Here is a 17,626-nt window from a genome sequence, read left to right as displayed (position 1 = left end):
CTTGCTTCTCTACCACGGTGGTTCCTTTAAAATAGACAGTCCCTCGGTGTTCATTTATTCAATACAATATAGTGATATACGAGTACATGTACCTATAATAGCAACGACCGACCGATTTGTTCTTGAAATACCAGGCGAGTATAGAGTTTCAAGCGATCGAGTTCGTCGCACTACGTCGGCCCTGCCCGGCCTTGTGAATTTCGTTCAACCCTGGACACACACAAAAAACCCTCAAAATTAACTCCAGTGTGCACGTTCAAGTAAACAAGTATGACGCAATCAAATGTTGGAATGTCATGTAAAATGCTTGGCTCTAGCTCGAGTGATTATCATTTTCACCAGAGTTTACGTAAGAAAGTGTCTCGCGGCCGACTTACCACATTCCCAGCTTGAAGTTTTCATTTCGAGTATTTTATCTTAATAATCCCATAAAATATTTCTGTTGGACGTTGGTCATGGGAAATGAGAAAATAGTATATAAAAACTGGATATAATAAATAATATAATGAAGTAAAAAAAGTAAAAAGTAAAATTAAATTGCAGTGTAGCGCGTGATGGAAAAAGAACGACTGCATCTGCGGCATAGGAGTAGCCGCAAAACACTTGTCAATTTCATTAAAAGTATTTAATTCGGGTTAATATCGCAAAAACGATTGGCTAACATGTAGATAGGTCATTGCGCCATCTTACTAATTCATGGTTTACGTTGAAACCAAGTTTAAGGTTTATATGACGAGGTCCCGTAGTCTGAAACCCAATGTAAAATTAAACACCTCCTCAAAATTCAAAAAGGGGGCCACTGATATCCATTTGTATCATACGTACTAGCCTAGAGGCTATCTCGGTGTGGCATAGTATCTGAAGATCTGTGGCGTTTCAAAGCCACGGAAAGTCTCCACATTATATGTACGCAAAGAGAGCCCATTCATTCTTGCGCAAGCTTTTAGAAGAACAGTACATACAACCCTTAACACTGAAGTGAAGCACTTGAGATGAAATGAATGAAATAAGCATGGCAAACATATAATGAGAGCATTGCCTATAAGTAGTCGGAACTCAAACTTGGTACAACAAGATGCGTCTCCCCTAATATCTCCATGATTACAAACAATTCCATGACGTAACAAAAATTCCTAATATGATACGAGTTACGATTACGACTATCATCTCCACTCACCGCCTCTCCAGTCAAAGTCATTACTCTAGCACAGAAATCTGTGCTACCCTGACAGCGTTCATAAAAATGTTATTGCGTCGCCTCATGATTTTAGTCAAAACAACTGTGAAGTAAACCAATTACAACTGCCTGTCAATTTGTGATGCATTACTACTGATGACATGCGCAGTTTACCCTTCGCCCAGCATGGGATTTAGCCAGATTAACGGTAAAATATTCAACTTTGACTAGACGTGGCAGTAAGTGGAGATGATCATATAGGAACTAGAGTACTACTATGCAATCAACTTTTCTGACAACACCAGAAGACAATCGTGACATCATAGAAGGCATTTCATCGACATGAATTATACGAACGTGACCTCATGAAGGTTTTAAATAAATATTTTCATTTGAGTAAAAAGCTTTTAAACTCAGCTTGTGCCACTTTAAGGACATACTCTTTGACACAACCTATATCAACATTAACATTTGCATATTTTTTAAGATAACGTGTACCGGAAAACCCCTATCTTATAAGGAACATTGCCGAATTTACGGATATATTTTCGGAAGGATGTGGGGGGGGGGGGGGGTCGCTTGCTACTATGAGAATGTATTCAATGTAAACTGCGTGTCATAACCTTGGCCCTACCTGCAAGGACCGACATGACAACATACTCTTGTCTGTCATGAACAATTCGACGGTGAAGTGAAAGTAAAACGTTTTAATTTAGGCCTATAGGGGAGGTCGTTCATTAAAAATCTAGACAGGGACAATTGAACTGTTTGATTTCAAAACAAGAGACTAAATTTATGAGTCCCTTCCATTCAAAAGCACTTAAGATAAATCATTTCACATGAAAGATTTAAACTTAGGCAAAATAAAAAAAAATATTTGTTTCCGATAACATGCATGACTTCATATAGAGTAGGTAGGTCGGATTTTTTTTTTTTACTTTATTTTTTATAAAAATTGCTTCGACCCCAAGGTCAGATACTCACCGGTCACAATATTTTCAGTTTGATGAGGTGTACAAGAAGTAAATGAAGACAACTATATATAGTTTAAGTAGACGAACGCGTTATACAGACTGTACTTTTATAGTCTAAAAAGAGTTGGTTTCTTTCTGAAAGACGATTTTTGTTTTAAAAAATAACCCTAGATGAGGCCAAGGCATGAAGGGGTATACTGAAATAGAAATCATTTTACCATTTTGCATGCAAAAAAATTATCAAGGTTCGGGAGTTTAAACTAGGGTAGGTCGCGTTATCGGAAACACACTTTTTTTTTATTTCTCCTAATCAAAGCCATTCTAAAACCTCCCAGACATGTACTACAGTAGTATTGATGCCGAAACAAGCGTTGATCGAAACATTCGGACGCCATATTAAAAGACGAACGAATTACTGTATGTGCCTCAAGAGGGCGATGTTTATGGATCTTCAAGACTGACGCATAATAGTTTTACTGATGACCATTCAATACATCCAAACCAAACACAAAAATGTAGGAGTGCAAAAATAATGAGTAGAACTTTATATAAATATAAATATATAAATCCAATCCTGACGTTTTGAATCAAGTAAAGATTCAGGAAAAGAAATATGTGTTTTATCAGATGTTATTCCCCCAATATTTTTTCTATCGACTTGGAGTGACAACCCTTAGGTTACAAGTATTTTCCAACTGAATTAAGAAAAATATTGGAGAATAACATAATTATACCTGCAGCAGTAATATCAAAGAAAAATCGGGGAAAGTAATAGCAATTTTGAACGTTTTGAACACAGCAGAACTAGTGACATAGAGATGCGTTGTTGTGACATAGACGTGTGTTGTCATGACATAGAACGACCAGAGTATATATTCCATATTTTTGTTCTAAATGGTTTGTGCATGGTATAATTGATGTAGTAACCACAGTGTTGGAAAATAATGCTGTCTTGTGAAATAATAAAATCTAAAAATATAACTGCGTGTTGGAATATTCATTAATACTACACTGTAATGAAGTCAGCGGTTCAGGCTTATCAACCTGTCATAAGTTTGGGGAAAGGGAGATTAGACCATGCCCACAATGGCATAATCTGTTCGTGTACACTAAATACCCACTACATTAACATATAGATACACTGAATGGCACACTGAACATCACAACTACATTTTGTAACCCATATCAGAGTTCTTAATACACTTTAAGTCAATTTCCATGTATTTATTATCATAACTTGCATAATCAAGGGATATTGACTCTCATCAGAGGGGAGATATCATAGTCAATATCCCTTATAACGATGCCATGGTGTAATTAGTGTCATTTCTTTATGTGAGTCATTACAAAGATCATTGTGGAATATGCAAATAATATTACGACTTAATTGACTTTGTACACTAATTATATATACATGTACTATTGTTGTATGACAAACAAAAATGTCCATTTCATGCCATTTTTTCGTCAAGTATTATTCATACAGGTACTCCAAAGTTATGACATTGGTAATCAAGCCTTTAGTTTACTAAGATAGAAACTAAATCTATTGTTCAGCTTCTTCAATGTGGTACATTACACAAGTGTGTCATAGCAGTTCCTCTGTTGTGCAATTCTAATCACCTTGTGATCAACATAGTGTAAACATTGAAGTCCCAAAACAGTACACTGCAAGTTTATGGAACTGGAACTCCCTATTGAGACTATAATTAAACCAACATCCATTCAATAGCTTATCACTGTTGTATCAACATGTTGTGACAATAGTTTTACATTGTGTCTATCTTAGAAAACCGAAAGCTGAATTACCAGAGTAATACTTTTAGATTCAAAAACAAGGAACTTTTCTCTTATTCGAGATTAATATATCTTAGAGTTTATCAATCTAATATTTTTTAGAGCACCAGTCTTTAGAATGAAGATAAGAAACTTTGTACAGTTTGAAGGCTCCAGAAAACAGATTAAACATACTGAAGGCATTAGTTATCAGTATTTGTCATCATTCTAGTCTAAGGCATCTTATTCCAAAGACAAGGTGCTGCATGTGAGAATCCATGCCTGCCAGGCTGATACATGACACTGCAATAAAGGGTTGGCAATCGGGTGTCAAAAAAGTTGGTTTATAAGTTTTATTGTGATGTAACAAGACATCAACCACAAGGTTTTGTGTTAAGATAAACACAATACAGATAGCAGAGATTGACCCCTTCACTGTGAATGTATTCAATTGTCTGGTGTATGTGGTCACAGTAAATAACTGAACACTAAATGAATGCTTGTGTCTTGGGTGTACCCTTCTCTCCTGTTTAAATGTTTAGCTTGACTATCTTGGCTGATAAGTCAGTAGTACAAGTACATGTTTCAATGAATTGGTAGTAGTTTCACACAAGAGTTACAGAATATGATTTCCATTTTAAATAGAACTTAGAAGTACTAGGTACTACACAGGAAGGCTTGGTGCTCTTCTTACATTGAAGGGATTATGATCATATTTTCTTTTGTGCTGGGAGATGTTGATAATACTTCTACAAATATGCCAGACTCTACCCCTACCCTGCATTGCATAGTTTAGTACACAAACTGAGATGGTACTTGTAGTAAACCGCATTCTCCTTTACTAAAATATCCCTTATAACAAGCCAGTTTATTCCACCGCTGCATCGGAACATCGTATGCCCACATTCTAAATCCAAGAACATAGACTGTATTCCTGACAACTGTAGTATTGTGTATGTATTGACATGATGAAGGTACCATTACAGTGTTCTCCTTTGCCATGACACCGTACTCCTGGTTTGTTAGGTTGAATTTATGGTGTACGGTGTGAAAGTCAGTGACGTAAATCTGACTTGATTCTAAGCTTGGGTGCGGAAGACAAAATAGTAACTTAGATGAAACCTTGGGTGCGAATCCTTCGAATACAAGAATACTCCAATCACCTGTCAGCGTATTATACATGTCTATCGTACCTGATGTCTTTAGACTCTCTATAGACAATACATAGATGTTTTTATTCCAAGTGTGGGTGAGGAATTCATTTCGGAACATCGCTGGACGTTTTGGCGGTGAAGTAAATTTCCATTCAGAATTCTCTAAGTTGTAGCACTGAGCATCAGTCGCGACATCACCGATACTAAAACGCCCTCCGATGACGTACAGACCATTATTGCATGCTACTAGTTGGTGGTGATACCGACATTCCAGCATATCTGGTAAACGAGTCCAATGATGCAGCATAGGATCATAACAGTACAACGACTTGCTGATTTCAGTCGCACTTCCGAAGTGTCCACGGTGTCGATACTTAATCAGCAAACCACCCGAGAGGTAAAGACGGTTTTGGTAAAAGACAGCTGCAGCGTATTGTAACGATATTGGGATCTCAAGTAGAAGTATCCATTTATCGTCATCCACGGAGTACGAGGTCATTTTCGAGGACATCATACTTCCTGTCGCACCAACCACAGATATCATATCCATCATTTGTCCTCGTCTTGGCAGTAGATTTCGATCCCCGAGGACTTCACCAGGTGTTGACTGGAATGCTTTGAAGACCATCTGTAAACTCTCAGAATTCCCCTGTATAATTGGACAATTCAATATCTTTTCTCTTTCACTTGATGATGTTATCATTTGCAATCTGATCCCACTCAAGAGTTTGTGCAAGTACCTTTTTCTGGCACGTTCACTTTCCTCAATCCATCGTAGCACCATGTCAAAAACACAGCTTTCTGTTTCGATGACTTTACCCTTCCGGACGACCTCAACAACATTATCATTTGCGGTGATGAGCTGCATCAATTCCTCCACAGACAGTAACAACACTTCGTCTGCTCGTATAACATCTACAAAATACCGCTCGATAAATTTCTTGGCTTCTCTGTACGCTTTGTGGACTGAAAACGTCTCTGCTAACGTTCTGTATCTTATGCAATTTGTACAATCAAGAATACTACTTAAGAATTCACCACATTTGTCTTTCATTTGTGGAATATGGAAGAAGTCAGCGACTTCGAGGCAATCTTCCAAATTCTCAATTGTCAGTCTGACATTCTGGTTGTACAGATATTCAAGTAAAAAATCAGCTTGTCGACAAGTGAGTGATGGGAACTCGATCTCTCTTTTGTTTTTTTCGCTCATGTCACTACCAAACATTGCATCGAAGTACGGGCTGTAGGCGGCGAGGAGACAGCGATGAGCTACATAGCTTTGCCCATCTACGAGCATAGTGACGTCACAAAACTCTCCCACAACTCTTTGCTGACACAGCGATGTGTACACTCGTGTTGTGTGGAGCTCTTGAAATGGTTCTTGCATGCCCGAAAGTTGAAGAAGTTGCGACGCTTCGCGAATATCGTCTACATGGATAATGTCGTCCTCACTAATATCAAGGATACCCGTGTACATAAACTGAAGTACTTTCGCGAATACAGCCGGTGTCACTTTTGAATTTTGGCCTGTGTTGTTCAACTCGATAGTAGTTACATCTCGATTGTTACGTTCGGCTCCACAACTCACCTGCTGCTGCCGGAGTCTTTCGTTAAACGCATGACTATTAGCGGCTAGGACGCATCCATGCGCCGGGAAATCTTGACCGGATAGTTTTAAAATAACGTCACAGAATCTACCTTCTCGTGACTGTTCATACAAACTTTGTAAAATGTGTCCTTTGAATTCGTTACTATGGCAAAAATCAAGCGTCTTTTTGTCAACTGTCCTGGAAGCCGCCATTTTGAATTGTGTGTTGGTTCGTTGTAACAATACTACACAAATCAAGCGCCCAGTGTCGATAAAAACCATGAAATTTTTTGAGTACGTTTCTTCTTCAAAACACTGCAGCTAAATTTTAACGATTGAAGTGATAAATAATTAATAGACAGCTACGAAAAGTGTGTTTTGAGGGAATTTCTCAAATTTTACTCACTTTGGCGCAGGTCAAAGGTTACCATTCCACGTTCTAGAAACGGTTATATGACTCATTAGAGTATGATTAGTCATATCTGTCACGTGATTTGAGTTGAATTGAAATGAGAAGAAAATGAAACATACAATGTGTAATATTTGTTCGTTTACTATGTACTTCAAACGGGAACTAAAAGTTAGCACAGACCAGCACATATTAAAGCTTACATGTATGTCGGCATATAGGCCAAACTATAAACAGAGTCTAGGGTTGTATAATTCTTATCATAGCGTCCAAATTATATCAATAATTGGCCGCAAAACACGATTATTCCGTGCATTGCTTCTATCACAAGACACTTCACAACTATTGAAACTGTTTTCCGAACTTTCTATATTCCTAGTGTTTTATCACCATGGATGGCAACTAGACCTGGGTCATAGTGCAAACTTGCTCGTAGACAAGTGGGAATTCCTTCACCAGGTCAGAATTTAGAATTTTCTCTTTTTCATCTTTTGTTTGTTCTGTTTTGTCAAATTTCAAAGCTGAAAAAAGACCCGGGAAATGTTGCTTTCTTTCCTCGACATCAACATGCACCCATCGAACAATTAATTCGAATAAAATACCGTGTCGACAATTTGAATTTGGCGTGCTTTGTAATTTCTTCAACAAAGCTTCTAAACTCTCGACAGGGACGTTGTGAACGGAGAACTTTTCGCCAACTTCTCTCGCAAATTGTTAGTGACGTATTTTAATAAAAAAGAGTGTAATTTAGGTAACCGTAAACAGTCGGCTAAGTGACAATACAAGATGATATTTTGGGGGCTTGAAGTTAAAGTTTCTCGAATGAATTTGCAACAGAGAGTTTTGAGAGAATCAAGGTACATGTACTCTGCTAATAACATCATATTTCCTACGTTGTCATCTTGTAGGTAGATCACCCCGTTGTAGAAATACGTCAGAATGTTGCTTGCCTCTTCAGCTGCAAGGAAAGGTAATTCAACTTGTGGTTGGTGACACTCGATCGTTCCATTTCGGAACATACCGGCGAAGTAAGGACAAGCTGCTGCCAAAATGCTGCGGTGAGCGTGGAATTTTTTCCCGTCTGCTAGGAGTGTTACGTCACAAGTCCTCCTTCTTTCCTCGGCCTCTCTCAGGTTGATTAGGAACGGTTGGGCTAGACTGTCATCGGGTAGCCTACCTGGTGCCAGTGCTGCCAAACAGGGAATCTCAAGGAAAGACGCGACTTTTTGAAGTCTCATTGTGTCGACGACAGAAGTGACCTCAACTTTCCCAGTGTACATAAATTTGATGATCTGTCCGACTGCCCGATGATCAAGTTCTGCTGATAGTTCTTCATCAAAATCAAATGTTGTGAAGCGACCAAACTTTTCAATGCGACGTTCGAAGTATCCACTGAAGAAACGGAGAATGAACCCATGCGCTAAAAATTCAACGCCCTCAACTTTGACAACGACGTCGCAGAGCCACTTCATGTTGTCCGTTGTCTGGCGGTACAGCGACCGCATTAATCTTTCGGGATAGTGCGCATCGCTCCTGTAGAATGTCGCCGTTTGTAGACTACTAGCTGTACACAACATGATAGGTGAACACCTTGGACGAAACGTCATCATAACGACCCTCCCATTCTTCACTACTTCTTCAACTTTGTTTTCTTGGACATTCATTCTCAAGTTCGACTTAACTTTTCAAAAATGTCAGACGCTCGAATCTTTGTAAAGCAGAAGATATGGACGTAACGAAGTAAATCAGTACACAGACCCACTTTTTAAAATTCAACAGTACTTATATTGAAGAAGATAAATTATTCTTACGTCACTCTAAATATGCAAATCAGGCAAGATGAATCATTCTGACGTCACTCTAAATATGCAAATTAGGCAATATGGGATCAGACGACACCGGCCATTATATTCAACAAGTGGTCGGAACGCGTACTGCTAGCTCAGATAGTTGATTTTTTTAGATCATCACTATTCATTTCTGAAATATAAATCAGAAAAGACCTTACAATGACAACATCTGTACAAAAAAGTGCAAATTTCGGAACTTTTTCTGATTTTCCTTTCTGTTGACACCGGCCGGAGTCGATACCCTGTCTAGGGGTCACAGATCACGTGTTCTACATGGGTGACTCATGATGTATTGTGTAGCTCTACACGCGATGGCTTGACATGTATAAACTTATTTCAGTACATGATGCCATACCTTCTATGTGCCTATAAATAAATGTTTCTAGATTATTCCATGGCATTCATGCTAATGGCCAAATTTAGAAATGACATTTCGTGAATTTGCTGATGAAGCAAACGAAATGTTATTTTTTTATCAAATAGACGTTTTCTTTCTTTAAAAAATGATCGTATCGAAGACGAAATAGAGTCACGTGGTATGTCATTATTTTGTAATAATTTAGTAACCAAACCACAACGTCTACATACAAATTTGTGTTATGTTATTCCTTATACCTCAGACCACTAGTGGTCTGAGCACGGTTGTGGGTTTTTGTGGCCCGGTTATGTTTTTCATACAAGAACAGTTTCATCTTCTTTTATTGCTGTGAAATAAGGTGTTCTATAAAATGTATACACATTACTGAACCGCAGGATCCATGGTGTGTAACATGTATTGTGGAAAGTGCAATCCATGAAGTTTCCCTACAGCCCTGTAACTTCAAGAACTTAGTGGCCCACAGTGCAGTAACCAATTTGTGTTTGCTTCGTTGGGTGGTTGTGACGTGGCCAAAATATGTCTTACCAACTATACCTACCAGTAATTCAAATCTCCAGGTCTCATTGCTTATGTCATGACAAATTAAAGTAGGGCTGCGGTCCACTTATATTCTGAATCAGTTGGTGACAGCCATACGAATGTATTTATGTACATTGAAATGTTATGCCACTAAATGGCCTCCCATCTACATATGCTTATTTGTGAACAAAGTGCTTACCATGGGAGGGGGACACCCCTCCCCACTAGCTATCATGAGGGATGCTGTTTCTGCCAAGAATCAAGATTGAAAGTGAAAACCCTGCTGGCTAAGTATTTCGAAGTAAAGGTTACAGCCCAGTGCGAGACCTTTTTCGCAAAGGTCACATCTAATTGTAAAGACATCTCTCCGCCTGTTATGTACGGACGCTGAAGTTGATTTCTATTATTAGTGTAATTTAGTGTACCATACTGTAAACCTCTGGAGTGGAGTGGGGGGGGGGTACTGTATAATTACACATTAAAGTATGCATAGCTGAAGGGGGCGGGAGGGAGGGCTACGAAAATTCTTGGGTTCATTTCGGGTGAGGGCATGAAAATTTTTTTGAGAGTGGGGCCGGGAAGGGGTGGGGGTGTGGAGCTGCGAGAAAACTTCTGCCCAAAATAATTTCTTCCTTGCCATACAGTCTGACCCCAGCCTAAGACATATCAAAACACTAAGAGCAATACATCGAAGTCCAGACATAAACTAGATTTGCAAAACGTGTATTCACTTCAACGTTAAATTTGTATGTCATTATTGCATCTCTATGGAAGGATGGTCGGAACTTATTAACATTGCAATTTCTTAAGGAATTGCAAGGCATGATGGGATCAAGTATTTTCGTTCATTATCTATTTAGTGGATCTTTGTAAATAGTATAATGACAGTTCAAGTAAAGGGTTACATCGCTCTGTTTAACCAGAATGCAGCCAGACTCGGAGATTTGAATTGCTGGTAGGTATAGTTGTTAAGATATATTTTGGTCACGTCACAACAATCCCGCAAAACTAAAAAAAGATTTGTCATTAGACTAAGGGTCAGTACCTCTGAAAAATTACTGGCTTGTATTTCAAAGTAATAAAAACAGCGGAATCTAATAATAGTCTGGTTCGGATTTCAGAAAATGTAACTACAAAATGGTCCTGTGTGCATTTTTGGGGTAGAAGTTGGAAGAAAATTGTACATATCAATGTTTAGTGATTGGTCATGTTCGTTATTGGTTTGTTATTCTTTTAATGTTCTTAATTTGCATGCACTACTTTTGGAAGCAGGCTACGAAGATCAATGTACGACCACCTATCTTAGTACTAGTTAAATGGATAGAAAGAGTTAAAAAGACAAATGAAAATACCTTAGTATATTTCTATAATTCCTCACAATTCCTTCGATATATTGCCCTTAGCTTTTTTTATACGTGTCAGTTTGTTGTGAAATGAGAAATTTGACCTGGAGGTAAGTATTCTTGGTAAGATATATTTTGGTCACGTCACAAGCTTTAAGGCAAAAAAAGAAAACCTTGTTTTTTCCGATGACATGAGTTCAGAAAATATGGTAGGTATTTTATTTTATTTTTCTTTAAATTTTAAAAAAATGACTTCCAAATGATCCCAAGATAAGATACTCGTCGGCAATATGCCATGAGTGTTTGAAGAGAACTATATTTAGTAGACGATCGAACAACACGTCACCTTTAAAAGACCCTGGTTTCTCTTTGGAATACGAAATAAGCGTTGAGACCTCGAGATTTAAATTGCTGGTAGGTATAGTCGATAAGATATATTTGGCGAAGTTTGCCTTTAAATATCATCTAATATCTCTTGCATTTTACACACACTTCTATAACGGACCAAGAACTGTGTTCAGATCGACCTGAGTAGAAAGTGTTGCTGCCATGAGGGTGTTTGTACCAATTCGAGTCTTAGCATTGGTGTCATTCATACTGTACACGACAGTAAGTTTTTAGATCACTTTTATCTATACTTCAGTGTTACTTCCCTACCCAAAAAGATGCGATAAGTTGCTCGCTGAACAGTTTTATGGTATTTACTAGCCTAAAACATTGTTGACGTACTACTCTACAGTTACGCAAATCGTATAATTTCTCAACAAATTGGTGCCAGTACCTGTTTTCACATAACTTAACTTAATATTATTATTATTTTATTTCATTTGTTTTGTTTTGTTGTGTTTTGTTTTTTCTTAATTTAATTATTGACCACAAGGATGACAAAAACTGTACACCTATCCACAGTCATGCCATAAAACTATACAATAACTCTAAGTGGATTCAGTTAGTTACTGTTAGATAGCTTACTACTTATCAAATAAACCTACCATGACTGAACTAAAAGTGTGCCCATATTTAGTTTTGATAAAAAAAGTTGAAATTAAAAAAATCCATATTCATGTAATAATAATTATACAAATTAATATGGGTATGAATTGTCTATAAACAATTTGGATAATCAATTACATTATACCAATTAGATGATATATCATTATAAATGGTTTTCTAGAGAATAATATCACACGTTTGTTTCCAGACTTTATGGGCGTGGCTTGCATAGAACAGTACGAATTTGCCTAATTATAGGATTAGGATATAGTAATATAGGATTTTCATCGCATTTAGTAAATAACTGATTATATTTTGAAATTTGTGCTCGCCATGGCTTGTATCCAATAACATCACTTTGTTTATACAACAATAAAGTGAATAAGAGAATATATCCATATAGCTATGTTACCTTCCCCTCCCCTTCTGCCAGTAAAATCGTCACATCTACTGTACAGGAATAAGTAGATTTAAAACAGTTAAAAATCAATTGCGAGGTATTCAGTGCATATCTCGTTCTGTATCAGCGGTATGACCGTATCTCATTTACACCTCGCTCTGTCTGAGAGATTGACACGACTGTTATAATACTGTTTTCACCGCAATAGTGTCTATCTCTCTTCTGTTACAGGTCTATTTGTGTGAAGGTGAGTGTAATATCATTAGAACTACTAATTCCGACACATTATATCACGTGATACATCAGTGGTTTAACCCTGTTGTCCTTGTTTCATATCATTTCTGTGTTTTCCTCAAAAAATTGTTTTACACTTTGTCTCATTACTGTTTCTGATTAGGCATGAAATAATAATTGTTTGGTTCCGGGTTACCCGACCCCACCTAATGTTTCACTGCCGACCCTAAACTTTTCTTACGTATTTGGGAAACAAAATAATAAAATCGCAAAAATTGTGAAGTTTTATATTGTCTTTTTTAAGTTGATGTCTTTCCGCATCCACTATTTCTCGTAACACTTCAGAATGTTTACCATTTCATTTTATTGTTTCTCGAATACGTCAAAATCGGCTAGTTGTTTCAAATGATGTTGGATATTCTTTAGCGATTGATAAAATGTCATTTCTTCTCCCACATTTCAAGTGGAAATGTTTTAAACAAACAATACTTTAAGGGTGTATCGTACAAGCGTGAAAAACTACGATGCAGATTTAAATTCTTTCTGTGAGATAGTTTGTATTTTAGCCCCAATGTCTCCTTATTGTTCTCTTTTGAGAAACCTACCTACAAGTCTCAGTGTAATTACATGTAAGTTCGCGTTTGTTTTAAATCAACTTTAGGAGATTTAATAAATGTTGCTGAGGAGGGCACAGCATCTCAAAGTAGCGATCGGTATGGTGTCGATGCAAACAGAGCCATCGATGGTAATGCCAACAGTAATTGGGATGGGGCAAGTTGCTCTCATACCAACAGCGACCAAGGTGCTTGGTGGAAAGTCGATCTAGGAAAGTCATATGCTGTATCCGAGGTTATTGTAACCAATCGCCAGGACTGCTGTAGTAAGTAAACCAAGGTGTATTCATTTTCATATGTTAGACTGACTTCAATACAAAGTTTAGTATGTAATTATTCAAACAAAATAGTTTCAAGTTCAGTATGCAGCTCAATCAGACCATTATCTACAAAATCACAGAGTCATGTGTAAAAAGTACACAATACTTTCAAATTAGGACTCCTCATCTGTTCACAAATATACACATTCTCCTGTTTTTGAAAACTGGTTTCAGAGCTTGATATAGAGAGCGACCCCATACTAGGGTGACATTTAAGGAGAGGAGCGATTTATACAACCACACATTCTCTTAATAGGATAGCAAACATATACGCTCGACTTCGTCTCGTGTAATTTCTGCCATCCTGCCTCAAAATCCACACTCTGTATGGTGGTAATATCATCCCAATTCTGGGTTAGACATAGCCAAGGGATGATATCAGACTTACTTTCAAATAAAAGAAACTTCGCTGTATAATTTCATCATGTCACCATCAAATCACCAGCCTTCCAAGGAATATGCAGTCCACTTTAAATGCCACTTCAAAAAATTGCAAACATTTAGTAACATCGGCAAACAGACGTACATAATTGTACTGTCCTTTAAGTGTTTCGGCGTTAGATCAACATCAAGAAAATTCTCACATGTATGCATAGCAACAAGACCGAGCCCATAGCAACATGTACAATGAAATGATAGAGTTTATTGCAAAGATAACAATGAGGTATGGATTGGCAAGTGGATAAACGCTTGTAAATGACACATTTATGCATAGCAGCAAGACCACGCACATAGCAACAGCCAACTGATGGTGTATTTTGCAAAGGAATATGGTTACTATATTTTTTCATTGGGCTGGTTCAGCATGTGGATAAAGATTTGTTTAAAAGACAACGAAAACTGTACAGTTGTGCATGCTATTGGCTCTATATATCTGTCATGCATCAAAGATCTATAAATGCTTCACTTTCAACTTCGATGTACGGTCAGTTCATTTGTCATTATATGTATATAACTTATCCTGTTTGCAGGTGAACGATTACTGAATGCCGAGGTGAGAGTGGGAAACAGTGAGAACATTGGTGAAAATACCCGTTGTGGAGAGTTGGTTGGCTCAGATAGAGTCAATGACGAAACGTTGATTTTTCAATGTGATGGTCTTGTCAGTGGTCGTTATGTCAGTGTACAACTTGTAGATCGTGCGGATTTCCTACATGTATGTGAAGTTGAAGTCATGGTCCCTGAACACATATCTGGTAGGTTTAAACAAAAAAAATCAAATTTAACCAAATATCCACCATCGATTTCTTTTGTGCAAAAGTATACAGGTATTATATCTATCATTTATAATTGTGAATAGTCGTTTGAAAATCCCTTTCAATGTTTCTGTACGCATTCTTATGTTCCTTGTACTCATTCCCCATGACAGTTTTATTTCTTTGACAGGTACATATTTAGCTAAAAAGGTATTTTCATTTATTTATATGATTTCAACTTTTTGAAGAATACATGGAGATAGGTGAATCACAGTCACTTCATCAGATTAAGAAGATGTGCTTATCAAAATTCTATTCCATGTATATCCACATTAGGTAGCAATGTTGCCACAAGCGGGACTGCTTCTCAAAGTAGCGACTGGCATGGTGTCGATGCAAACAGAGCTATCGATGGTAATGTCAACAGTAACTGGGATGGGGCAAGTTGCTCTCATACCAACAGCGACCAAGGTGCTTGGTGGAAAGTCGATCTAGGAACGTCTCATGATGTATACGAGGTCATTGTAACCAATCGACAGGACTGTTGTCGTAAGTAGACCATTATTTACACATTTTCACATGATAGACTGACTTGAATAGAACGTCTGGAATTATTCAAAGCAATATTTTCACGTTCAGTATGCAGCTTAATCATACCATTCACTGCACCATGATAGAGTCATGACTGTGTAAAAGTACACATTGTCAATACTTCTAAATTAGGACGCCTCATCTGTGCACAAATATACACGTTGTACACTTTTAAACACTGGTATCGGAGCTTGATATAGACAGCGACCCCATACTAGGGTGATATTGTAAGGAGAGTGGCGGCATATACAGCCACACATTCTCTTGATAGCATAGGATAGCAACAATATACACTCGACTTCTTCTCATGTAATTTCTGCCATCCTGCCTCGAATTTCACATTCTGTTGGTATGGTGGTATATCACCCCAAGGCTGGGTTAGACATAGCCAAGGGATGATATCCGAACCTACTTTCGAATAAAGAACCTTTGTTGTAAAATTGTATTATGCAACCATCAAATGACCCCCTTCCACGATATATGCATTTCACTTTAAATACCACTCTAAAATCATCCATTTCGACATTTTACACGTTAATAATTGCAAACATCAGTAACATTAGCAAACAGACGCATATATACTGTCCTTATAAAATACTATTTATTTATCTATTTATTTATTTATTCATTTATTTATTTATATCCGAACAAACACTCGGCCTAGCACACACTACTATTAAAGACTGTGATAATCACCCAGAAGATAAAGTAGTAGTGAGTAGACCACATCTTAGTAATAGTAGGTTGACCACAGTCTGTCCATCTTAGTAAGTAAACCACAGTCTGTCCATCTTAGTAAGTAAACCACAGTCTGTCCATCTTAGTAAGTAGACCACAGTCTGTCCATCTTAGTAAGTAGACCACAGTCTGTCCATCTTAGTAAGTAGACCACAGTCTGTTCATCTTAGTAAGTAGACCACAGTCTGTCCATCTTAGTAAGTAGACCAGTCTGTCCATCTTAGTAAGTAGACCACAGTCTGTCGGTCTTAGTAAGTAGACCACAGTCTGTCCATCTTAGTAAGTAGACCACAGTCTGTCCATCTTAGTAAGTAGACCACAGTCTGTCGGTCTTAGTAAGTAGACCACAGTCTGTCCATCATAGTAAGTAGACCAGTCTGTCTATCTTAGTAACAATTCGTGCATCATGACTCCACATGTACATGTAGGTTTGAATAGGCATACTATAGTGTGTAATCACCGACTTTAAGTTACAATGCCTCTTTTGTCAGTTGTATTTTCCTCTGTTGTTCGAAGAAAAATGTAGGGAATATCTATAAATAGATAACAAATATTAACGTTGTTTAATATCTCTATCTTTACTATTTAAATTCCAGCACTGTTACGGAAATAAAAAATATGCATATTTGAACCCCCCCCCCAAAAAAAAAAGAAGAAGAAAGAAAGAAAGAAAGAAAGAAAAGAATTGTTTCTGGTCAGCGCGCGCATCACATATACCCTCTCGTCGGTCTTTTTTGTCCAGCCCATGTAGTCTGCAACTCCGGGGGGTGGGGGTACAAAAATAACCCTCCCTACGTCAGTGAATTCAGATGAGGAGCCAATCATGAACAAGCAAAAGAAACCTGCCACATACACACTTGCTCTAACGTACTAAATAAAAAGAAGAGTAACTGCCATAAATAGTAGATTTTTGTGACAGGTTTGTTGAGAATAAAAAAAGAATCACATCGTCGCAGATAAAATGTCCTCATCAGAAACAATGTTTTTTACCTTTGCAATCTACAGGTGAACGACTTCTGAATGCTGAAGTGAGAGTAGGAAACAGTGGGAACATTGGTGATAATATCCGTTGTGGAGAGCTGGTTGGGTCAGATAGAGTCAATGACGAAACGTTGATTTTTAAATGTGATGGCCTTGTCAATGGTCGCTATGTCAGTGTTCAACTGGTGGATCGAGCGGATTTCCTGAACGTATGTGAAGTTCAAGTCATGGCAATATGATAAGTCCAGTCAAGAAATCTTTCTTTCTATACAGATAGGAAACCTATCATATCAGATAAAGAATATATACCAGTATGTCTTATGCAGTAGTAGTAGAACAGTTCAACTGAATTATAAAATGAAATTTATCTTTTTCTTCTGATGTCGGTGG

At 37.6% G+C, this 17,626-nt stretch overlaps 3 protein-coding genes across 3 annotated transcripts in view; 1 reads left to right on the top strand and 2 right to left on the bottom strand.

The window, feature by feature from the left end:
• Position 1: 1 nt before the first annotated feature.
• LOC144451357 (uncharacterized) lies at positions 2–8,821 on the bottom strand. The gene is made up of 2 exons (XM_078142167.1): positions 7,972–8,821; positions 2–24 (listed from the first exon to the last, which is right to left on the bottom strand). The coding sequence occupies exons 1-2, from the start codon at positions 8,740–8,742 to the stop codon at positions 10–12; spliced, it is 786 nt and encodes a 261-aa protein (XP_077998293.1). The 5' UTR covers positions 8,743–8,821; the 3' UTR covers positions 2–9.
• Positions 2,789–6,951, bottom strand: LOC144451356 (kelch-like protein 26). Its single transcript, XM_078142166.1, has one exon. It carries the CDS (start codon positions 6,949–6,951, stop codon positions 4,720–4,722), a length of 2,232 nt encoding a protein of 743 aa, XP_077998292.1. The 3' UTR covers positions 2,789–4,719.
• Positions 8,822–11,642: 2,821 nt separating the features above from the next.
• Positions 11,643–17,626, top strand: part of LOC144451619 (uncharacterized) — a 6,012-nt gene continuing 28 nt past the window's right edge. Inside the window, exons 1-6 of the mRNA XM_078142510.1 lie at positions 11,643–11,778; positions 12,794–12,809; positions 13,458–13,676; positions 14,702–14,930; positions 15,267–15,475; positions 17,261–17,626. The exon at positions 17,261–17,626 is cut by the window's right edge and continues 28 nt beyond it. Of these exons, the coding sequence (XP_077998636.1) occupies positions 11,719–11,778; positions 12,794–12,809; positions 13,458–13,676; positions 14,702–14,930; positions 15,267–15,475; positions 17,261–17,475 (948 nt within the window). The 5' untranslated portion in view covers positions 11,643–11,718 and the 3' untranslated portion in view covers positions 17,476–17,626. The remainder of the gene's footprint in view (positions 11,779–12,793; positions 12,810–13,457; positions 13,677–14,701; positions 14,931–15,266; positions 15,476–17,260) is intronic.

Source organism: Glandiceps talaboti, chromosome 21, assembly GCF_964340395.1.
Source record: "Glandiceps talaboti chromosome 21, keGlaTala1.1, whole genome shotgun sequence".
Lineage (NCBI taxonomy): Eukaryota > Metazoa > Hemichordata > Enteropneusta > Spengelidae > Glandiceps > Glandiceps talaboti.
Note: the sequence above shows the minus strand (reverse complement) of the source record. Positions and strands in the feature narration are given on the sequence as shown.